Raw genomic sequence first — 24,873 nt, forward strand, 5'->3', positions numbered from 1 at the left:
GATATTTACCAACCCTAGGAAATGTTTCCTGCAGAAAGAATTACTTTATAAGCACAAATCAAAAATGACAAAACCCATCAGTCAGCATTTGATAATTGTTTATTAAACCCTTAAACACCAGTGAGCACTAAATGCATTCAACAAATACCTGTTGCTTAAAAAGTAATGTTTAAGATTATACCACAATAACAGTGCTATGTTCAAGATTAAAGAACCTGAATTTCTCAAATAAACTTAGCCATAGTGTGTATACACCATGGGCTAAAAAGGTGCTGCAATTTAAATGTCACCATTTTAACCAACAATTACAAGGTCATCTGAAGAAAATTCATAATATGGAACCTCTAGGTTATAAGGAGCAGGACCTTTTCTGATTCTGCCAGATGCATCATAATGTGACCCATGGCAGGGACAGTAATAGCCACCAAAATCGCCAGCATTTGCAATGGGTACACAACCAAGGTGAGTGCACACACCAATCAGTATGACCCACTCTGGCTTCTTCACTCTGTCTAAATCATGCTGTGGATCTCTTAGATCAGCCAAGCTGACTTCAGCCTCCTGATCAATCTCTTTTTGGGTTCTATGGCGAATAAAAAGGGGCTTCCCTCTCCATTTGAACGCCATGTTCTTGCCTTCTGGAATGTCAGACAGCTTGACTTCAATCTTTGACATTGCCAACACATCAGCAGATGCACTCATGCTTGATACAAACTGGGTGACAACATTCTTTGCTACATATGCAGTGGTAACTGCCGTCAAGCCAGTCATCAAATAGGAGAATCCTTTTCTAGAATTGCTGCTGCTTTGAGAAGATTTTTCATTATCCAACACTTCTTGGCGACGATAGTCTGAGAAATCTGGCACTGTAACGTCATTGTGAGCAAACCGGACACTAGATGTTCCTAACAAAGAAATACAAGAAAAAAATTAAATGCTGAAAGGGAGAACAATGATACTGCCAAAATCTGCGCGACACTAATCTACTTTAATCTGAAGCCAATTCAATACAAAATAGTAGATGATTCCTTCTTGAGTGTGCAACTAATGATAGCGACCATAAGTAATTATAAAGAAAAATATTAGAAAAAACTAAAAAAAAAACCCCCAAAGAGCTACACGATTAGTAGGTGTTTACAAGCTCTCAGCACACATTTGGAAGGAAGGGGGTTTTGTCTGTGATTAAAACAGTCACATGTTACATGTCTTTTCTTCTAATAATAAAGATATTAAAAAAAAAAAACAGTCACGTGAAGTGTTTCACCCACAAGGTGGGTGTATAATATAAGATATCCTTGTGACAGTATGAGACTTTCCCCTTAAAACATATTAGTTGCACACTCAAGAAGGAATCATCTACTATTTTGTATTGAAAGGGAGAACAAAGCAAAACAAAACCAGACTGCAAGAGACAACCCTCAGAGAATCTTCTGCACAAAGAAGTCATTAAAGTATCTGTTTTCATTTTGAAAGACAATTATCTATTTTCTCTCCCAAACGTTATCCATGTTTTTTTCCACAGTTTTCAGTACGATACAGCTATGCTGCATATTTTAAACAATTCCTACTTATTAAATCACTCCTGTTATTTAGATGTTTACAAAACCGTACAGTTTGAGATGGACAGCAGCACAAAAGAAATGTGACTAAAACATACTTCCCTAAAGACCAAATGAAACCAATATTTAAATAGTGGCATATCAATTTTCTCCCTAAGGCGAATGCGTGTACAGCCACACAAGGGGGGGGGGGGGGGGGGGAGAAGGCAGGGAAAGACATAAACTGGTAAAATACTTAAGGGGAAAAAAAGTGTTACAAAAATAAATAAAATGATGGGACATGGCCATGTTTTGGCTCCTGCTTGCAACAAGGGTATAAAGTATTTTTATATGTGATGATACTTGTATATGATGCTCTTTAACACACTAAACTGCAATTTCTTTATTAAGCATCAGCAGTTTCCTGCAGCTTTGTCTGAATAAACAACATTTATAAATGAATGATTTAAATATACATGATATATGCATGCTTGCTTTCTTTCTTGTTCCAGACAAGCAAAATTTGTTTTTAACGGTTTAAAATTTGAACACAGAGAAGTGAACCAAGATGAAGACAGTAAGGTAGAATTATGTCTTACCTGATAATTTTCTTTCCATTAGTCCTTCAGATCAATCCAGAGACTTGTGGGTTATGCCCCTCCTCCAGCAGGTTAGATAGAGAGAACACCGAAGTTTCCCTCTAGAGGGCATGTGCAGCCTTCCTAACTTCAGTATACCCGATACCAAAGCAGTAGCCAACGAACAGTATACAGTCTCCTGCCTCTATAACAGCATCATAACATGGGAGAAAACTCCACGCTGCCAAAAGTGAAAAGCTTAAAGTCAACTTAACATTCACAAAACCTATCAACCGTTCAACAAAAACCAGAACGTGAACAAAACCAACTGCCTAAAGTTCTCTGAAATCACAAGTTCGCATTACAGGGAGGGACTCTGGAATGATCTGAAGGACTAATGGAAAGAAAATTATCAGGTAAGACATAATTTTACCTTCCATAGCGTCCTCTCAGGTCAATCCAGAGACTTGTGGGATGTACCAAAGCACTCCTCAGCCAGGGTGGGACCGAACTACACCGGCCGCCAACACTGAAGCCCCAAACATCGCCTCTCGACGCGCAGCAACATCAATCCGATAATGTTTTCAGAATGTGTGCAGACGACCAAGTCGCTGCCCTCGCGATATCTTCCCACGGCACCAGACGAGACTCTGCCCACGACGACGCCTGCGCTCTTGTGGAATGTGCCTTAACGCTTATCGGAGAAGACCTCCCCATCAACAGATATGCCGAGAAAATCATCTCCTTAAGCCATCTACCAATGGTCGCCTTCGAGGCCATATTGCCCTTCTTCCCTCCTGCAAACAGAACGAAGAGATGATCTGACTTCCTGAACAAATTAGTTGCCTCTAAGTAAGCACATAAAGCTCTCCGAACATCCAGACAACGGAGCCTGAAAATCAGCAGGGTATCTTCCCGCTTGAAAGATGGCAACATCACCTCTTGACTAAGATGAAAACGCGTAACCACTTTAGGCAGAAAGGAGGGACCTGTCCTGACTGAAACTCCCGCCTCTGAAAAACGAAGGAAGGGATCTCTGCAGGAGAGCGCCTGAATCTCCGAAACCCGTCTAGCGGAAGCCATGGCTACAAGAAAGACGGTCTTCAACGTGATATCCTTCAAAGAAGACTTCTTGAGCGGCTCAAACAGAGGCCGTTGCAAAGCCCGCAGCACCAAATTCAAACTCCACCCTGGTACCACCGGAACTCGCGGGGGCCTCAACTGCCCTACTCCCCGTAAAAAGCGCACCACATCAGGATGAGAGGCCAAGGAATGCTTCCCTAAACGTCCCCTAAAACAGGCTAAGGCCGCGACCTGTACCTTCAGAGTGCTAAGCGACAACTGCTTGTCCATACCTTGTTGTAGAAACGCTAAAATAGAGCCTAGGGGAGCTGACTGCGGGGAAACTCCAGCCGCGACCTTTCAATAGCCAAGCTGTAAGCCGAAACTGAGCGGAGTCCTGCTGGACCACCGGACCCTGGAAGAGAAGATCCGGCAGAAGAGGCAGACGCCTTGGCCAATCAGATCCATTACCGGCTGCCCCACCAACTCACTATCTGATGAAAAGCAGACGGGGACAGAACCCACTCTCCTGCATCCAAACGGTGTCGACTGAGAAAGTCGGCCTGAACATTCAAGAAGCCCGCTATGTGAGCCGACGACAATTGAGGCAATCGCTTCTCCGCCCACTGACATAGTAATGCTGCCTCCTTTGCCAGAGGAGCGCTTCTCGTCCCCCCTGCCGATTGACATACGCCACCGTTGTCGCATTGTCGGAGAGGACTCGTACTGGTTGACCGCTTATAAACTTCTCGAATGCCACAAGGGCTAACCGAATTGCCCTCAGTTCGAGCAGATTGATCTGCAACTGAGCTTCCTAAACAGACCAAGTCCCCTGCGCAGAATGTCCGAGACAATGAGCTCCCCAACCCGACAGACTGGCATCCATTATCACACACCAATCTGGCACGTACAGAGGCATGCCCCGTCTCAAATTGTCCAACTGGAGCCACCAGCGGAGAGCAACCCAAGCTTGCGGAGCCCAAGGAAGTTGAATTGAGTAATCCTCGGACAGAGGAGACCACTGAGAGAGAGGAGATGCCACTGAAGAGGGCGCATGTGACTCCGAGCCCATGACACCACCTCCAACGTCGCCGCCATTGAACCCAGAAGCTGAACATAGTCCCAAGCTGTCGGGGCCGGAATCTGAAGAATGGCAGAAACTTGCGTCTCCAACTTGAAGCGACGCTGATCCGGTAGAAATACTCTGCCCTGGGCCGTATCCAATCTTACTCCTAAATATTCCAAATTCTGAGTGGGCTCGAGATGACTTTTCTGAAAATTTATCACCCAACCCAACGACTGCAGCAGAGCTATCACCTGTTGCGTGGCCCCCAAACTCTCTGCGTGAGAAGGGGCCCAAATCAACTAGTTGTCGAGATAAGGGTGAACTTGCAATCCCCTGGTTCTCAAATAAGCCGCCACGACCACCATCACTTTGGAGAACGTGCGAGGCGCCGTAGCCAAACCGAATGGCATGGCCCTGAATTGGAAATGCTGACCCAAAATTGCGAACCGAAGAAATTTGTGATGAGGAGGCCAGATGGGGATATGCAAGTAGGCTTCTTTCAGATCGAGAGCTGTTAAGAACTCTCCGGGCTGTACCGCTGCTAGGACCGACCGCAGAGTTTCCATTCTGAAGTGCCGCACAATGAGGGCCTTGTTGACCTCTTTGAGATCCAACACCGGACGGAAAGCCTTTTCTTTCTTTGGCACTACAAAGTAAATTGAGTAGCGGCCTTGACCCATCTTGTCTGCTGGCACAGTAACTACTGCTCCCAGACAAAGTAGCTCTGCTAAGGTAACCTTCACTGCCGCGGTCTTTACCTCCGACTTGCACTGAGATTCGAGAAAAACGTCTGCGAGAGGGCGCGCAAACTCCAACTTGTAGCCCTCTCTTATAATACTCAGCACCCATTCGTCTGTAGTTACCCTGGTCCATTCCTCTCCAAAACTGGACAGCCGTCCTCCTATCTGCGGAGAAGACTGGACCAGGGCCCCATCATTGGGAATCTCTGGCTCCAGATTGACCTCTGAGAGCTGTTTGTGGAAGTCTACGCTCCTGACGAAAGGGCTGTTGCTGTTTTTGAGAAAAACGGGGCTTAGAAAAACCGCCGACCCTACCGGGCCTATATTTCTTTGCTTCCTTGAAACGTGGACGGAAGGTTCTCGCCTGGCTTCTCGATTTATCCTCAGGAAGACGGCCCTTGGACTCACCCAGATCCTTAACAATCTGTTCTAACTCCTGACCAAACAACAGTCTACCTTTAAAAGGCAACCGAGCTAAACGGGACTTAGAAGGAAGATCCGCGGCCCAATGCTTTAGCCAAATCCAGCGCCTAGCCGACACAGCCAAAGAAATTCCCTTAGCTGAAGCTCTCAAGATATCATATAGCAAGTCAGCCAAATATGCCAAACCTGACTCCAGAAGAGAAAGATACTCCATCAGGTCCTCCGGCGACGACGCCTTCTGTACCCAAGAGAGGCACGCCCTAGCCACATACGAACCACACACCGCAGCTTGCAAAGATAAAGCGGCCACTTCAAAAGAATACTTAACCGATGCTTCGAGCTTCTTCTCTTGGGGATCCTTAAGCACCGCTCCACCCTCTACTGGCAAAGCGGTCTTTTTGGTAACAGCCATGATCAAAGAATCTACCACCGGAAGCCTCAAGGATTCTAAATCTTCCTGGCGTACCGGACAAAGCTTGTCCATAGCCCGAGCCACCCTCAGAGTAGCCTCCGGGTTTTCCCATTGAGCCCTAATTAGAACTTGCATAGCCTCATGTATATAAAAAGCTTTCGGGGGGGGGGGGGGGGCTAGTGCCTGACATTATCGACGCACTAACTGCGACCGGCACCGAAGGCTCTGTAGCTGAAAGACCCAAAATTTGCAGTGCCTGCACAATAAGAGAATGGAGCTCCTCCCTCCGGAAGAGCCTCGCCGCAGTAGGGTCATCACCCTCTGCTGCGGGGATCTCCCCGTCCTCCAGGGCCTCTGGATCAGACTCCGTGGACCCCAATTCGCCCTCCAGATCCGAGAGGACCGGATCATCTGCTATGGGCTGCTCAAAATCGACACGAGCCCGTTTTGCCTGCTGCTGAACCGGCTGCACCTCTGCCCTCACCGGAGCACCTAAAATGGCCGCCGGCTGCCGTTCTCCTTCAGCACGCAGCAAGCCTCATTGAATTAGCAAAACGAAATCCGGCGAAAAGCCCGCCAAAACTGGCGTCTCTGATCCCGCCACCGCGCTGTCCTTAACCGCGCCTTCAGCGACCGAGGTATTCGCTGTTACGGGCCTATCAGACCTAACAGAAAAAATGGCGCTAGCGGAGGCACGCGTCGAAAGACTAATGCTTCCCACCAAAGCTGCCTCGTTGTGCTGCTCGACTTCGGGTCCCAACTCAGAACTGGGCTTTCCTACCCCTGAGCAAACCTTGCAAACTCCCAACGCGTACCTACGAGCCCCGCAGCGCGAACAGCGCTTCACAGACTCCGACGGCACAGACATAGTAAAAGTAAAGTTTTACTCATAGCATCTTGTCAGCCCTGCTCACGTTCGCTGTAAAAACCGAACGGTAGACTTTTCAGCACTCAAATTTTCAGCACTGCTTGCAGGACAATGCAGTTTAAGAAAGATAAGTCCCCCCCCCCCCCCCCCACTTTTTTTTTTTTTTTTTTAAAGAGGCAGACTACCTTACTGGAGATTTGTTCGTCTGATAGGGGGAGAAGGGTAGGGACCTGGCACCACCAGGTGTATCCCAAATGTGCCTCAGCACCTCAAACCCCAAAAAGAGCTCAACACCCCCGAGGGAACAGGATAGGAGCCTTGTAATCCAGAGCTGCACAGTATGCTCCTTCTACCTACTAAGATAGAGAGAATACTGAAGTTAGGAAGGCTGCACATGCCCTCTAGAGGGAAACTTCGGTGTTCTCTCTATCTAACCTGCTGGAGGAGGGGCATAACCCACAAGTCTCTGGATTGATCTGAGAGGACGCTATGGAAGATGTGGTTACCAGCTGCTCCCACGTTTTGAGATTATCATCAAATATTTCCTATACTATATTACCTCTGAAACGTCAAAGCGTAGGGGGAAGCTTAAGAGTTCCTTGATCTTCTTCAGCAAGTGCGAATATCCACCAGCATACGTAGTGCCCTCCTCAGGCGTATCTGTGCTAGGGCTAGGAAGAACCGTAGCTTGGATAGTGAAGTGTCACTAAGCCCCAGTGGCATCTTCTTCAGCTGATGGGAATATCCGCCAGCATACATGGTGCCCTCCTCAGGCAGATCTACTGCTAGGGCTAAAAGGAACCCTAGCTTGGAAAGTGAAGTATCACTAAGCCCTGGTGGACCTGCTGTTCCCCCAAATCCCAGGACAAGCATTTCCAGCAACCGCAAGAACTGGAGGATGCCGATGTTTCAGTCAGCATCACAGGGCAGAATGGTAGATTGAGCACTGAGAGAAGGACGTCAGCTGCGGCGTCTTTGAGAGCTTTTACACCACTATTAGAGGACAGCTCAGCTCAGTTACTCAGATGGAGAAGGGAATGCTACAGGTGAATTATTACCACAAGAAGGGGATTTTTCTGCTACTCCAGTACAGGGCCGCCCACAGACAAAGCTGGGACTGCGGCAAATAATGTTAAGGGATTTCCTTGTAAATTTTTGTTTTGTTTTCTATGAACCTGTTCAGATTGTTACATTTTCATTACTCTGGCACGAATGCCTGTTCAAAGTTTTGGTTTTTGATGTTAAATTTGAAATGCCAATAAATAAAACTAAACTAAATTTGCATATAGAAATACTTTGGACCCTTGATGCAAGCAGGAATCGTTATGGCTATGTCAGACCTTTTTAAAAACTGTACTTTTAACATTTTATTCATTTAAGTCCCCCCTCCCCCCCCCCTTTTTGTTTTCCTTGCTGTGGTTCTACATGGGACTTCCCTCTCCTTTTTGTTGGTGCCTAGCTACACAGCATTGCTCCAGCAACCTTGCAGACCACATACCAAATTCTGGAGGATGTACTGCAGGAGCATACCCTGTGGCTAATGACCACTGTCAGCATCACACGCATATTCAAAATACATGGGACAGCATTTGCTGATTGCCAGTCTCACACACTAAGATTAATAGGCAGGCAGATATGCTATGAGTTTTCAAGTACATTTGGAATGGAAACACAAAGAGGCATATTTTCAAAGCACTTAGCCTTCCAAAGTTCCATAGGTTTCTATGGAACTTTGGAAGGCTAAGTGCTTTGAAAATGAGCCCTAAAGTTAGCTATCAGGAGCTGGGTAACCACTTCAGCAGTTAGGTTACCTGAAGGAGAAATATACTAGGTAGACAGAAAAGGTGTTGGGGGAGTGTCAATGGAACCGAAACCATCAAATCTACAAGGAAGAACTGAGGTAGTTACAAACTTAAAAAGCAATGGTATTACTTTACAAGGTTAGCGGAGCAACAAAAAAAAAAAAAAAAAAAAAAAGAAGGGGTAGGTTCAGGACTTTGTAAGTAATCTATACAAAGTGAACAAATTTTAACCTGGACATCCTTATTCTGAGTTGAATGTACAAGTCCGTACCTCAGAATGAGCATCTATACATTTTAGAACAGGATCTGCTGACTTATAGCCTATTCTAAAATAAATGACAAATAGACATCCAAATACTGGCTGCATCTAGCACGAACCTCCATTTTATAAACATCCAAATTATGAACAGCGCAAAACAAGGGACAATGGATATCTGTGTGGTAGCACAGGAACATTCAGATTATAAAATGGCCACACAGATGTCAATGTGAAGGAGTAGCCTAATGGCTAGAGCAGACTGCTGAGAAAAAGGGCAGAGATCCAAAAGTTGCTGGTTTAAATCATTCTGTGGCTTTTATATATATATAATTTGTTTTTTAAATTGTGAGTCCTCCAGGGGTAGGAAAATATCTACCCCATTCAGTGGAGAACTGCAAAATCCACCTTTCGGTAACCTGGATGTGCCAAGTACCAGGTCTAAACACAGACACCCATTACCCTTCTGCAATCAGAGCTGGACATCCATCTTTTGACCCCTTCTCTAGTCTCACCAAAAACATGCCCAGACCACTCCCCCCTGCCATGTGGACATATTGCAATTTTAGACATCCATAACATTGGTATTTGGAAGTTTGTTTGTTTTTTTACAATATGTAACGCTACATGACTTTGCTACAGACATCCAAAACACAAGTGGAGCTTCCAACATAAGCACCTTACACACATACCCCAAATTATATAAATGGCACTTAAAACTGAACATGTAAATTTGGACTCGAGCCCAATTTGTGCATTCAATTTAACTGAACAGGTTAATTCACACAGATAATTGAGTGTTACTGATCGATTATCAACACTAATCGGCATTAATTAAAATTTACATGCTCATTTTTAATAATGGGGATTTGAGCACGGCCATGGGTGGATCATGATCAGGGATCGTGGCGTTCCTATAATTTAGGCACGCTGTTATAGAATATGGGGGCTCTGTGCCTAACTTAGGCACAAAGATTTACACCAGGGTTTACTAACTTTTAACATTTCTTACAGAATAGCACAAGGTGTTGGGTTATTTTTGGAGCAAATGTTTCTGTGCTATTTATAGAATTTGGTCCTTAATGTGCGTGCAAACATTAGCACCTAGGTCAGGGGTTTTCAACCCAGTCCTCAGGGCACACCCAGCCAGTCAGAGTTTTCAGGATATTCCCATATAGCACTGTTCTTAACTGGTTCGCCTCCTTTTTTCAAGGATCACATATTTTAAGTATCAACCCATTCGATTACCTCATCGACATATCCTGTGGAGTACCTCAAGGATCTGTGTTATCACCATTCCTATTTAATATCTATCACAGTCCTTTGGCCGCAATTATTTAGGATTGTAGAATCAGCACATATTATGCCAACTTCTTGATCATTCATTACACCAACTCACTCTACTCTAACTTAATACAACTTGAGCACTCTCTGGCCCGAATTTCCTCCTGGCTTCAAAACAATTACCACCTGGCTGAAAAGGAGGACCTCCTGCACCTTGTATCTCCTATCATAAGAGCATAAGAATAGCCATACTGGGTCACACCTTTGGTCCACCTAGCCCAGTATCCTATTTCCAACAGTGGCCAATCCAGAACAAAAGTATCTGGCAGAAACCCAATTAGTACCAGCATTCCATGATACCAATCCTAGGGCAAGCAGTAGCTTCCCCATGTCTGTCTCAATAGCAGATTATGGACTTTTCCTCCAGGAATTTGTTTAAACTTAAAAGAAAAACAGATACATTAACTGCTGTTACCACATCCTCCGGCAGCGAGTTCCACAGCTTATTCACTGAGTGAAAAAAATATTTCCTCCTATTTGTTTTAAAAGTATTTCTATGTAACTTCCTTAAGTGTCCCCTAGTCTTTGTACTTTTGGAAAAGGGGGGAAAAAAAATCGATTCACTGCTACTCAATCTACACCACTTAGAATTTTGTAGAGCTCAATTATATCTCCCCTCATCCATTTCTTTTCCAAACTGAAGAACCCTAGCTTCTTTAGCCTTTCCTCAAATGAGAGGAGTTTCATCCTCTTTACCATTTTGGTCGCTCTTCTTTGAACCTTTTCTAATTCCGTTGTATCTTTTTTGAGATACAGCGACCAGAACTGAATGCAATAATTAAGGTGAAGTCACACCATGGAGCAGTACAGAGGCATTATAGTATTTCTGGCCTTATTTACCATTCCTTTCCTAATAATTCCTAGCATCCCGTTTCCATATTTGGCCGCCACCGCACACTGAGCCGATTTTCAGCATATTATCTACAATGATAATCTTTCTCTTGGGTGCTGACCCCTAAGGTGGACCCTAGCATCAGTTAATTATAATTCGCATTATTCTTTCTAATGTGCATCACTTTTCATTTGTCCACATTAAAATTTCATCTGCTATTTGAATGCCCTGTCTTCCAATTTCCTAAGGTCTTTGTGCAATTTTTCACAGTCCACGTGTGTTAACAATCTTGAATAGTTTTGTGTCACTTGCAAATCTATTACCTCATTTGTCATTCCGATTTCCATATCATTTATAAATATGTTAAATAGCACCGGTCCCAGTACTGATCCCTGTGGCACTCCACTATTCACCCTCCTCTATTCAGAGAAATGACCATTTAACCATACTCTCTGTTCTCTGTCCAATAACCAATTCCTAATTCACACCAGAACATTACCTCCTATCCCATGACTCTTCAATTTTCTCAGGAGTCTCTCATGAGGAACTTGTCAAAAGCTTTCTAAAAATCTAGATACACATCAACCGGCTCACCTTTATCCATATGTTTATTCATGCCTTCAAAGAAATGAAGTAAATTGGTGAGGCAAGACTTCCCTTGGCTGAACCTACGCTGGCTCTGTCCCATTAAACCATGTTTTATGTGTTCCATAATTTTATTCTTTATAATAGTTTCCACTATTTTACCCGGAACCAACGTCAGGCCTTGAGGTCTGTATCCCAGGAACCCTTTTTAAAAATCCTACATTGGACAATTTTGATGACAGGTTACATATTACTAACAACAGTTCAGCAATTTCATACTTGAGTTCTCTGAGTACCCTTGGATACATGCTATCCAGTCCAGGTGATTTACTACTCTTTAATTGGTTGATTTGGCCCAATACGTCTTCCAGAATCACTGAGATTTCTTTCAGTTCCTCTGCATCATCACCCTTGAAAACCATTTACGGTACAGGCAGTCTCTTCCATCTTCTTCCGTAAAGACCGAAGCAAAGAATTCATTCAATTTCTCCGCTATGGCCTTATCTTTCCTGAATGCCCTTTTTGCTACTTTGTGATCTAACGGTCCCATGGATTCCCTCGACTTTCTGCTTCTGATCTACCTGAAAAAGAACTAGTCGTCTCTGCGACAAGTTTCTCTTCATATTCTTTTAGCCTTCTTTATCAGTGCTTTTCATCTGACTTGCCAGTGCTTATGTTGATTCTTATTTTCTTCATTTGGGTTCTTTTTCTACTCTTTGAAGGACATTCTTTTGGCTGTAATAGCTTCTTTCATTTCACCTTTTAACCATGCTGACTGTCGTTTTCTCTTCTTTCCAATTTTGTAAATATGTGGAATGCATCTGGTCTGTGCTTCCAAGATGGTATTTTTGAACAACATTCATGCCTGATTTAGTGTCCTAACCTTTGCAGCCAATACTTTTAGCTTCTTTTCAACCATTTTCCTCATTTTCGACCTTTCGAAAATTAAATGCAGCTACAATAGATTTCCATTGTGGCTTCATTGCAGATAGTAGCTCAAACCTGATCATGTTATGATCATCGTTTCCCTTACCTCTCATACTGTACCCTGCACACCACCAAGGACCAGATCTAAAATGGCTCCCCCTCTTGTCGATTCCTGGACCAGTTGATGCAAGCAGCACAAATAATAAATGTTTAATTTTGTCTCTCCCATCAATGAAGGGAGTAAAGTTTACGCCTGCTCATGAAATGTTTTTTTTGTTATGGTGCAATTGGTATTTGAAATTCTTTACCTTTGAAAATTGGACCAATTTTGACTAGAAGCTGAAAAGTTTGTATGTGCTGATTGTTAATCTTTATATATGTTATTTCATTTAAGACTTTGCATTTGATAATGCTGTTACCAGTTTTGAAACTGATTAGGGATTTGGTGGGATACAAATCTTATATATATATAATGTAACAAATCCTCACAGACAATGCTCCAGAAGAACAAGCTAAACCTTCTACACCTCCTCAGACCTAGCGTTCAAATCCATGTTGTACTCTATTCTATGTAGTTCTCGCATCAGGGTAGAATAACTAATAGTCTCATTACGGTTTATTTTAATACACTGGGCGACAGCATCTAAAGAAGACTTTGTACAGGATTATCTTCTCAGCAAAACTCATTAAATTGTATGCAATTATCACACTAAAAAACGAACATAAATCTCGAACAAACACCAGGACTGATCAGGCTCCGTTGATGAATCACTGGATGTTAAAAAAATCACTGTGTCGGACCTCCACTGGAGAATTATTGACCAGGTTGTATTGGGGTGGGAGTGTGGTAATGCAGAGACTTTATTAAATTATAAAGAACAGCAACAGATTTTCAATTTAAATACTGTTGACCCTGGGGGTTTAAACGCGGAGATTGAGTGGATGTCTCTAGTTTAAGATACCCCTTTAAGTTCAGCCCTGCCTGTGATTGGTGGGATCCTTATGAACTGACAGTATAAAAGAATTGTGGTTACAACACCACCGCCATCTTGTCTAAGGCATGAAGTCGGCAGGCTATGGTAATCTGATCAGTAGGTAAGACTTTGCTCAATCTTTAGTATTACAGTCACTTTTAACATTAAAAGGGATAGTTTACTACTTTTACCCTTATTTTTTAGGGGACCTCCTTGAAAAAGCTTGCTGCGAAACATGTGCCGTGTTGGAGCACTGTGCCCCTATTGCTGACATACTTTAAACTTCTACTATAAGATGAGTATATTGTTAATTAAAAAAGTTATAACATTGGAAGACTTAGGTCAGTTACAAATATAATTTATGTTGAGGAGAGTTGAGGTGGCTGAGCCAATGACAATGCAAGCGCATAAGACTCTGCTATAATATCGGTGTACCTTAGGGTTCTGTTCTCGGTCCTCTCTTGTTCTCCATCTACAATTCTTCCCTTGGCTCTCTGATATCATCCCATGGCTTTCAATATCATCTCTATGCTGATGACTCCCAAATCTACCTCTCTACCCCCGAAATCTCAACCAGCATCCAGACCAATGTTTCAGCCTGCCTATCTGATATCGCTGCCTGGATGTCTCAACGTCATCTGAAACTTAACATGGCCAAAACCGAGCTTCTCATCTTTCCCCCTAAACCTACCTCTCCTCTCCCCCCTTTCTCTATTTCTGTGGATGGCACTCTTATTCTGTCTCATCTGCTCGTAACCTTGGGGTCATCTTTGACTCGTCTCTCTCCTTCTCTGCTCACAATCAGCAGATTGCCAAAACCTGTCGTTTCTTTCTCTATAACATCAGCAAAATCCGTCCCTTCATCTCCGAGCACTCTACCAGAACCCTTATCCACACTCTTAACCAGAACCAGCTTCTCACCGGCCTCCCTCTTAGCCATCTCTCTCCTCTTCAATCAGTCCAAAACTCTGCTGCGTGACTCATTTTCCGCCAAAGTCGCTATGCTCACATTAGCCCTCTCCTTAAGTCACTTCACTGGCTCCCTATCCGTTTCCACATTCAATTCAAACTGCTCTTATTGACCTATAAGTGCATTCACTCTGCCGCTCCCCAGTACCTCTCCACTCTTGTCTCTCCCGCCCCTCCCTCCTCGGGTACTCCGTTCTGTTGATAAATCTCTCTTATCTGTCCCCTTCTCCTCTACTGCTAATTCCAGACTCCGTTCCTTTTATCTTGCTGCACCTCACGCCTGTAATAGACTTTCCGAGCCTGTGCGTCTAGCCCCCTCTTTGGCCGTTTTCAAGTCCAAATTAAAAGCCCACCTCTTTACCACTGCTTTTGACTCCTAACCACTGCTCACTTGCCCTATCTTTTTATCCTCACCTCTTTATTCCCTTACTCTTAATTGTTCTATTACTACTTAACATTTCTAAAGTGCTACTAGGGTTACGCAGCGCTGTACAGTTTAACTGTCTGCTTGTCTTATCAAGTGTACAGCGCTGCGTACGTCTAGTAGTGCTATAGAAATGATAAGTAGTAGTAGTAATTGTAAGCTCTTTGAGCAGAGAGTGTCTTTTTGTGTATGGTGTGCAGCGCTGCGTATGCCTTGTAGCGCTATAGAAATGATACATACATACCAATAGAAATGCATCAATACACTCCCTTCTGAATGTCTCTTAACCCGTATCTTCACCACACTTCAAACTCCACCCACAGATAAAATGTTATACCCTTTGTTCTCCTGAAATTGTTCTATCGCCTTATCTTTTCTCCATTGTAACTTCACATGGTTTCCACGCCCTAACGATTTTGACTTGACTTTGTCTTCCCATAACTCCTCACAATGTAACCCATAATCGTACTGTAACACTATATCTCCATCCTTCACAATGTATTGTAAGCCACACTGAGCCCGCAAATAGGTGGGAAAATGTGGGATACAAATGCAATCAATCAATAAATAAATAAATAAATAGTAGTAATATGTAAGCAGTGTGGCGCGGTTGCGGCTCATTGCCTTGTACTCAAACTTTAAAGAGAATGTAAAGCTGTTTGATTGGAGCTGAGTGTGCTTGAAAATCAGATAAAGAATTTTTGGATTGTGATGTATGATTTGTGAGACACCAGCAAAAGTTTTTTGCCACATATTAAGTTATCACATTAACAGCACACTTTCACCTGTGCTATTTTCCTCCACTGGCTCATCAGTGCAGGCTGTTGGAATAGACTTCACTTGTGGATAGTACAAAATAGCCTTCTACCTTCACTAATGTCAAGAGATCCTGCTCCAGCCATCTCACCCTTACCAACAAAAGCCCCATAAGTCAGTGACTTAGCCAAAGCTCATAATTTTCTTTACAAAAAAAAAATGAAACGATCGATCCTCTATGCATCGTCTACATAAAAAAAAAGGGGGGGGGGAAATGGGGGACCATCCAGAGAGATTATTTACAGTGTGTCACCAATACTTCCCACTTTCAGCAGGTGAGCTGAATGTTTGGTACCCTGCTGTGGGATAATACCACAAAGTAAGAATATACATCATCTCCAAAATTTAACACATATATACTGAATCATTATTTTCACTCCCGGCTTCAACTAGAAAAAATTCTTCGCCCAGTCACGAGAAGGGTCTCCTGTTTCATGAAACACAACCGAATCCAAACTTCCTCCTTTCTGATTTAGTTTTCGTAATCATAGTAATTATGTTAATTTGAAGGAGCCAATTTCCTGCCCCGTCCTCATCCTCTTTAGTTGCTGCTTTCTCAGCCTGGCAGCCGAGAACAGCCCGAATAATGACACAGATAATACCAGAATGTGCGGTAGCTCCAAACAACCCTCACCCGGGCCTCCCACCTCACTTACCCTTCAAGCTGACGGTGGCGATGAGTGCGCCAAGCGGCGCCTGCCCGTACAGAGACTCTCGGCACAGGAACGGCTTCTTCACGTCCAGCAGCACCTTCTCAGCACTCGTGACCACCGCGGGCGCCAGCGGTTTCAGTTGCCCAGCCACGGCATATGAGGTGGCTGAAAGATATGGGGCAAAAGGCCCCGCGCGAGCGGCCAAGGATAACATGACCTGACCGAAAACAAAACGTTCCCACAGCGACCTTCCAGGCTGAGGTAAAGGAGAGGGCCGACGATGACGCAAATTTAACGCGCGGTGATGACGTCTCGGGCAGATTCAAGGAGGTTTAATAGACGGGCGTGGAAGTGAGCCTGGCTAGTCCACTAAGCAACGAAGCCAATTTGGTTCGTCTCTGTTTCCACTGCCTCGCGCAGCTGTCATTTCTGTACACTCAAAACAAAGCAAGCAAACCTATGAGCTGCTGCTGCTGCTGCTGCTGCTGCTGCAGCAGCTGCAGCTGCAGCTGCTGCAGCATTCAGGTTGGCCTTCTTATTGTTGGTCCTTCTGTAACAAGTCTAAAGCGATAAGCAGTGTCTTAAAATGTCGGTAAAACAGCTTCAAAAATTATTGTACCTGGTAGAAACAGCAATTATAAACTGTAGTTTGTGCTCATTTTTCTTTGTTCTTCTATACGATACAGATGGCCAGATTTCAGTGAGGATATCCTGTTTCCTGATGGATTCATCTTAACTGTTGTTGTAATCTGCCTTGGGAAGCCTGGTGTTATAAAGATGAAGGGATATATTGAAATTAAATGAAAGTAGAATTAAGCGTTCATTTCATTGGGGCACATGGAATCACATTTTCATCTGTTTTGTAGAAGTTTACCTTTTAGGTACACAAATGGATTATTCTGTTTTGAACATGTTTCAGGGGCAAGTCAAAATAAAAATAATTATTTTGTTTCATGCAGATCCGGTGGTTGAACAACTAGGTATAAACGGTGTTTTTTTCTGACCGTACTTGTTTTGGAGTGCTTTGGGTCCTGCTGATCTGTACATCTGCTGTCTGGAATTTTGGAAGACGGAAATAAGGAAATAAAAATTAAATTGTGGATCTACTCTGTAGAAGTTGTTGTTTACTTTTCAATGTGATGGATGCCTGTTCTGGTGTGTGCATGTGATAATCTTTGAATAACTGCCTATATTAATGGCTATGATTTCTGAACATATGGTATCATTAAAGGACAAACATTTAAATGCCCAGTTGGGTATATATGCTAAATGTTTCAGACATATCCATCTATTTGTTCCCATGATATAACTGAATTCTATTATTCTGTCTCACTGTATTTTCAAATGTAAGCCATATTGAATCTGACTGTGCTTGGGATATGTAAGCCACATTGAACCTGCCTTTGCTTGGGATAATGTGAGGGGCATAATCGAATGGGGACGACCATCTCTAAGGGCACCCATCTCTAAGGACATCCCGGCGAAGGGGCGGGGAAACCCGTATTATCGAAACAAGATGGGCGGCCATCTTTCGTTTCGATAATACGGTTGGGGACGCCCAAATCTCACATTTAGGTAATGTTGAGATGGTCGACCTTAGAGATGGTCGTCCCTGGTTTTTGGTGATAATGGAAACCGAGGACGCCCAACTCAAAAATGGCCAAATCCAACTCATTTGGTTGTGGGAGAAGCCAGCATTCGTAGTGCACTGGTCCCCCTCACATGCCAGGACACCAACCGGGCACCCTAGGGGGCACTGCAGTGGACTTCACAAATTGCTCCCAGGTGCATAACTCCCTTACCTTCTGTGCTGAGCCCCCCAACCCCCCCACCAAAACCCACTCCCCACAACTGTACATCACTACCATAGCCCTAAGGGGTGAAGGGGGCACCTACATGTGGGTACAGTGGGTTTCAGGTGGGTTTTGAAGGGCTCACATTTACCAGCACAAGTGTAACAGGTAGGGGAGGATGGGTCTGGGTCGCCTGCCTGAAATGCACCGCCTCTTATTCTATGACTCTTTAATTTTCTCAGGTGTGTGTCATGAGGAACTTTGAAAATCTGAACACTGGCATTTAGACATCCATATTAGATTGACATCCAAATCCCCAATTTAGAAAGCCAGGATGTTGATATCTACAACTGGAACATGTCCATATGGCAAGGGGGTATGGTCTGGATGTGTTTTGGGTGGGTCTAAGGAGGGTCTGAATGACAAACATCCAATTCTGATTTCAGAAGGGGAAGGAATGTCCCATGTTTAAAAAGATGAATGTTGGTATGTAGACCTGGTACCCCTCAGATCCAGGTTAACGAAAGGTGCTCAGATTAAGCAGCTCTCCACTAGATGGATTAAGGCAAGTCACCTTAATTCCTTAGTGGCTGTTGTCCCCTTCTCTCTCCTGAATGTGAAACTGTCAAGGGATACTGGGCTCTGTGATAGCTTCAAGAACTATGGATGTTCATGTACTAAAATTGTTTTTTAAATAATGTCTTATTGGACCTCTGTGTGGAATAAAGGAGCGCCCTAATGGTTAGAGCAGCGGAGGGCTGAGAACCAGGGGACCTGCTGCCAGTTCATATCCCATTTCAGCTCTTTCTGATTTTTAAAATGTAATTGTGAGCCCTCCAGGAACAGAAGAATACTTTTTGTACCTGAATGTACACTGCTTCATTAGCCTTCCAGCTTTTAGATTTGTTATATATCATCTGCAGGCCCAAAGGCTATTGGAGCAGTGTACAATCAAATTGTTCTATTCCTGGAGGGCTCACAAAAAACAAAATCACAAAGAGTTGAAGTGGGATCTGAACCAGGGTCCCACAATTCTCAGTCTGCTGCTCTGACCATTAGGCTATTCCTCTACTCTGTATGGATATCTATATAACCATTTCATAACATGGACATTCTTATGCTGCCTCAATGACATCTATGCCCCTTGTTTTTCCCCATTCATAATTTGGATGTTTCAGTTCGTAAAATAAATTTTCATGCTGGATGGCACCAGCACATGGACATCTATTTCTCATGTATTTTAGAACACGCTGTACGTTGGTAGATTTTTTTCTAAAATACTAACACTTCCAGCGATGTACCGACCTGGACGTTCTTATTCTGAGTTGGACATCCTCTTAAATGCTCCATGATTGTATCCCTAATCAGTGAACTTGAATATTCATAGGTTAAAAATAATAAGTACTGTGAATTCTGAATATCTTATCAGCATTATGTTAATGTTCTGTGCTTGGCAGCATAATGATTCACATCTTGATTTTGAGACAGGAAATCTCAACATGCAGAACTCGCATCTTAATTGTAGTGGCATTAGCAATACGAAGATATATACTGCTCTGCCTGAAACTTATAATGCACATTGATGCTACATCATAGAGCAGGATTAGACAAAAGTTTCCTATATTTGTTATTTCCAAACAGGTAAACCAAGTATAAAACAGCCACATTATTTTAAGTCTAGCATGTAGGTAGCAAATCCATTGTATTACTTTAGTATTTATAGTGTGTCCAAATTATTAATTGTGGGAGGAGGGGGAGTAGACACTGAGGTTACTAGCTGTAGCACTGTGAAAAAAACACTAGGGGTCACCTGCACCATTTTGAACCATATGCTGACAGCGGTAGGAGTGACTGGGGATCGCTCTTGCCCCAGAACTCCTAGACACCAGAGATTTAACAGGTAGGGTGGAGGCATGGGAGGGGGGTACTCTTCAGGGGAGGGTTGTGATGATGGGGCTCTATGGGAGAGGGGTTTTGTTCAAGGGAGATTAATCTTTTCTTTTGACCAGCCCTTTTAAGATGTTCCTGGGCAATACGAATAACACAGCTTGTGAGGTTGTTCCTGAGCTGCATTATTTATGTACTGTAATATAAGAGCCATTGACTTGCTATACTGAGATACCCGTGGGTTAGTGATCACCATGGCAAAACTAAAATGTGGTAAAATTCCAACTTTTCATCACGCACTTTACACTGTTTTTTTTATGTTGTACTTTGTTCATATTTGCAAGTTGATCAATAAAAATAAAGAAAAAATTCCAACTTTTACCACACCTTAATAATTACTCCCTGAAATCTATTCAAGGTATTGTAAAAATTTAAGTCATTTTGAAGTGCCTACTAGTTGTTAATATGTTCTGCGCTTTCTTAAAAAAGGAAAAAAAGATAAAATCAGAGGGTGTTTTTTTAATGATCTATGGAAGACAATTTACCAAATTTGGTAATACTAAGGATATTATTACTATAATTTAAAATGCCTCAGCATGAGAGGCTCTAATTTAAAACAATCTTTAATAAGCGACAGAAAATCTGAGAATGTTTTGAAAATTGGCAATCCTGCAGATAGTTGGGGCACATCACCCAATTTTTAAAGCCAGTTCAGCAACCATATTTGGCCACGTGAAAACATGGGATATCTTTGGCCAGTTTAAAGATAACCAGCTAAGGGTGCACCTTAGTAAGCAGGGCCCTAAGTCTGAATATCAACTTAACTGGTTATCTTTAATCCAGATATTCAATGCCGGTCACCAGAAACGGCCCGGCATTGAATATCCTGGCTCAGTGCCAACCTCGGGAGTTAGCCAGTCTAACTCGCGTGGTCCGAATATCGGCCCCTAGAGTTACAAAATTCTGAGGGTTGCAAAATGTTATTGATGATCCAAACCACAGGCATCTCCCAACTTCCCCATCCATTGACCATAAAGGGGGCAAATCTAGAACGGGCATCTCCATTTAAGGATCCTGATGGTGCATGTTAGGAGCCCATTCTATAAATGAACACAAGCACCTAGGTTTCATTATAGAATACTAGTATGACCCTAACATTTAGATGTTCACACTCATACTAGCCACAGAGACATAGGCAGATGATATAAAAGAAATAAAACCAATATTTAAATAAATTATCATCCTTTAAAAGTAAGGTTAGAATACAAAATAATTAAATGGTTTATGATTTATCAGAACTTTCTAAACCACCTTTTTTTGTGAGACAAGTAAAAGCTGTGCATAGTATAAAAATAATATGATAAGAAAGGAATTCCATAAAACAATAGCAAAGTACATTCATTCAAGAATTAATACAGGTGTTCAAAAAGTTGCTATTAAGCTGACACACCGCCTTATTTTCGAAAGAGAAAGACGCCCATATTTTGACCCAAATCGGGAGATGGGCGTCTTTCTCCCATGGGCGCCCAAATCGGTATAATCGAAAGCCAAGTTTGGGCACCTTCAACTGCAATCTGCAATCTGTTGCGGAAACGGCCAAAGTTGACGGGGCGTGTCGGAGGTGTGGTGAAGGCGGGACTGGGGCGTGTTTATCGGCCGAGGAGAGATGGGCGTCCTCGACCGATAATCGAAATAAGAAAGGCATTTTTAGCGCGAATTTGGGTCACTTCTTTTGGACCCTTTTTTTTTCATGAACAAGTCCCAAAAAAGTGCCCTAAATGACCAGATGACCACTGGAGGGAATCGGGGATGACTACCACTGACTCCCCCAGTGGTCACTAACCCCCTCCCACCCAAAAAAAACAACTTTAAAAACTTTTTTTCCAGCCTGTATGCCAGCATCAAATGTCATACCCAGCTCCATCACAGCAGTATGCAGGTCCCTGGAGCAGTTGTTAGTGGGTGCAATGGACTTCAGCCAGGTGAACCCAGGCCCATTCCCCCTACCTGTTACACTTGTGGTGGTAAATGGGAGCCCTCCAAACCGCCCCCAAAACCCACTGTACCCACATCTAGGTGCCCCCCTTCAGCCATAAGTGCTATGGTAATGGTGTAGAGTTGTGGGCAGTGGGTTTGGGGGGGGGGGGTTGGGGGGACTCAGCACCCAAGGGAAGGGAGCTATGGACTTCATAGGTAGTTAACTGGTTTTTTTTAATTGTTACAATTACCCCCTAGGGTGCCCGGTTGGTGTCCTGGCATGTGAGGGGGACCAGTGCACTACAAATCCTGGCCCCTCCCACGACCCAATGCCTTGGATTTGTTCGTTTTTGAGCTGGGCGCCTTCGGTTTCCATTATCGCTGAAAAACTATATCGCCCAGCTCAAATCCGCACAAATCCGATGCATTTGGCTGGCACAAACCGTATTATCAGAAAAAAGATGGCCGCCCATTTTTTTCCAAAATACGGTTTGCCCCGCCCCTTCACATACCCGTTCTCGGAGATAGAAGCCCATGGAGATGGTCATTCGCGTTCGATTATGCCCCTCACAGTGAGCTGGAATTGGCCAAACTTAATTCCCATGGGGGTCATCAAATGTGATATTGAAATAATGAGTTAAAGCAGTTTTAAAAGCTGTGAGGATTCTGAGTGAAGAGACAGTGGTAATTTATCCTAAAGGAATGGTGCTACAAAGAAAAAAGCACTATTGTGGGTTGATTCCCATTTGGCAATGGAGGTCCTGGGAGAACTAACCTGTGGTTGTTTAAGGAGCAAAGGAATCAAGAGGGAACATAGGAGGGCTACCAGTGTGTAATGCTTTAAGTGCTAAGATTACTACTTTAAATTTCAGAATCTAAATGCAGCAAAACAGCATAGAAACAATTCAGAAAAAGAAAGAAAGAAAACCTGAAGCTGGGCATAGCCAGACACAATTTTGGGCAGGCCTGACCCTAAGTGTGTGAACCCCTCCCTTGTCAAGCAAGTGCCCCCCCTCTCCCATGCGATCAAGGGTCTCTTAACTACATTCCCAATCTCCCTGGTACCTTTTAAGTCATGAGCAGCTGCTCATGTCAGCCCTGAGCCTTCCCTCTGCCGCAACTTCCTGTTTATGGGATTAGGAAGTTGCATCAGGGGGTAGGCTTGGGGCCAGCACAAGCAGCAGGTATGAGTAGCTGCTTGCTGCCAGTGAAGAGCTAAAAAACTTAAAAGGTACTGGGGAGTTGGGTGAGTGGAGATAAGACAATCCGAATTGCCTGTGAGGACGGAAAGGGGAGGGAGAGATGCTGGGAGTCTTCAGCTATCAGGGGATTACCCACCAGCCACATCAAAGCTGTGTCGCTGCTGGATGGGCCTGAGTTGAAAGTGGGTGGGCCTGTGCCCACCCGGGTCCACCCATGGCTATGTCTCTGCTCAAGCAAGCATTGAAAATATGATTAAAAAAAAAAAAGAAAACCCCAAAATTAGACATCAAACAAACTTGAAGCAGGAAATTGAGAGAATCAACAACAATTAGGGGGTAAGTTATCAATGTGTGGTAAAAGGCTTGCTAGTACTGCGCCTTGATTTACCATAGTGGTTACCAACCTGCAGTACCACAGCCACCTCACAAGCAGCATTATTCGAGTGGCCTGGGAGAATCGGGTCTCAATGCCATTGTCTAATGCTCTCAGGCCTCAACCTAAAGGGGCTGTGGTGTTGTCCCTCCCACCTCTGGTCATCCCCTCTATGTGAAGTCCACTACAGTGCCCCATAGGGTGCCCCACTGCTCTGCTGGGATGTCTGTGTGACCAGTCTACTAAGAATGCTGGTTCCTCCTACATCCCAATGGCTTGATTTTGTATGTTTTTCACTTGGACTTTCTTTTTTTAAAACAAACCAAAAAGATAGGCACACTGAGCACAAAAACATCTAGGAGCACAAAAACATCTAGCAAATGGCCATTTTCAAAACAAAAAGATAAATATTTGTTCTGTTTTGAAAATCGCAATATTCACCACTTGAATTTGGGATGTTTTGAGCAAAACGTCAACTCAGATTTAAATGTCATATCAAAAATGCCCCTCAATATGCTTATAAATTCGAAGAAATTTTATGAAAAGTTCATTTGCCGAAATACTGTTCAACTAAGGAAAATTAATTGCTATCTGGTTGCTTCATTTCAGTGAATTCTACATATTTCCAACCACCTACCTGATAATCAAGTTCTCCTTATCTGAGTAGACTTAAAATCTTTAACAGAGTCTGTGTTAAATAAAACTTGTTGAAGAGTTCAGTTTTCAGTTCAATAACTTTAGTTGAAAGAGTTGTATTTTTATTTCCATTTGGGCTGACCTAAGAGAATCTGATGTTCATGCAAACCTTGGATGATGCTTCTTCCCCATGGTCTAGCATCTCCCTTTCCTCCCCCTCCCCCTGCCAATTCACCATTTCCCCTTTCCTTGCTTACATTCCCATGGTCCAGCTTCTTACCTTACTTTCCCCTTTGTGTCCATCATCTACCCTTCCCTTCCCTTCTCTACCCCTCTAACTGCCTGCTGTGTTCAGCATCACTCCTTCCCTTCTTTTTTCCTCTTCCAGATATCCAGTGTTTCTTCTTCTTTTCCCTTCCTTCCTCTTTCCCCTGCCTCCACTGCTGCCACTCTACTCTTCCCTTCATTGGCTTCATGTAAATGCAGCTGCAAAATGAAAGTCACAGCAGCAGGAGGCATCAAACAAAGACAAACACTGAAGGCCTGCTATCTCCCAACTGCTCTGGCTCAAATTTCTTTTTAGTGCAGGTGTGATGAAGCAGGCCTTGACCATGGGACTGTGAGAATATCAGCTTTCAAATGCTGTTCTCCTGCCATATCCCATGGCATCCTCACCTCCCTAATTCTGCCATTCTAGACAGGTGCCTAGTTCACCTAATGGTGGTGCCTGCAGTGG

At 43.6% G+C, this 24,873-nt stretch overlaps 1 protein-coding gene across 1 annotated transcript; it reads right to left on the reverse strand.

The window, feature by feature from the left end:
* Window positions 1-81: 81 nt before the first annotated feature.
* Window positions 82-16,563, reverse strand: LOC115470827 (cytochrome b-c1 complex subunit Rieske, mitochondrial). Its single transcript, XM_030204392.1, has 2 exons — window positions 16,273-16,563; window positions 82-905 (listed from the first exon to the last, which is right to left on the reverse strand). Exons 1-2 carry the CDS (start codon window positions 16,481-16,483, stop codon window positions 295-297), a joined length of 822 nt encoding a protein of 273 aa, XP_030060252.1. The 5' UTR covers window positions 16,484-16,563; the 3' UTR covers window positions 82-294.
* Window positions 16,564-24,873: the final 8,310 nt, after the last annotated feature.

This window comes from Microcaecilia unicolor, chromosome 5, assembly GCF_901765095.1.
Source record: "Microcaecilia unicolor chromosome 5, aMicUni1.1, whole genome shotgun sequence".
NCBI classification, from domain to species: domain Eukaryota; kingdom Metazoa; phylum Chordata; class Amphibia; order Gymnophiona; family Siphonopidae; genus Microcaecilia; species Microcaecilia unicolor.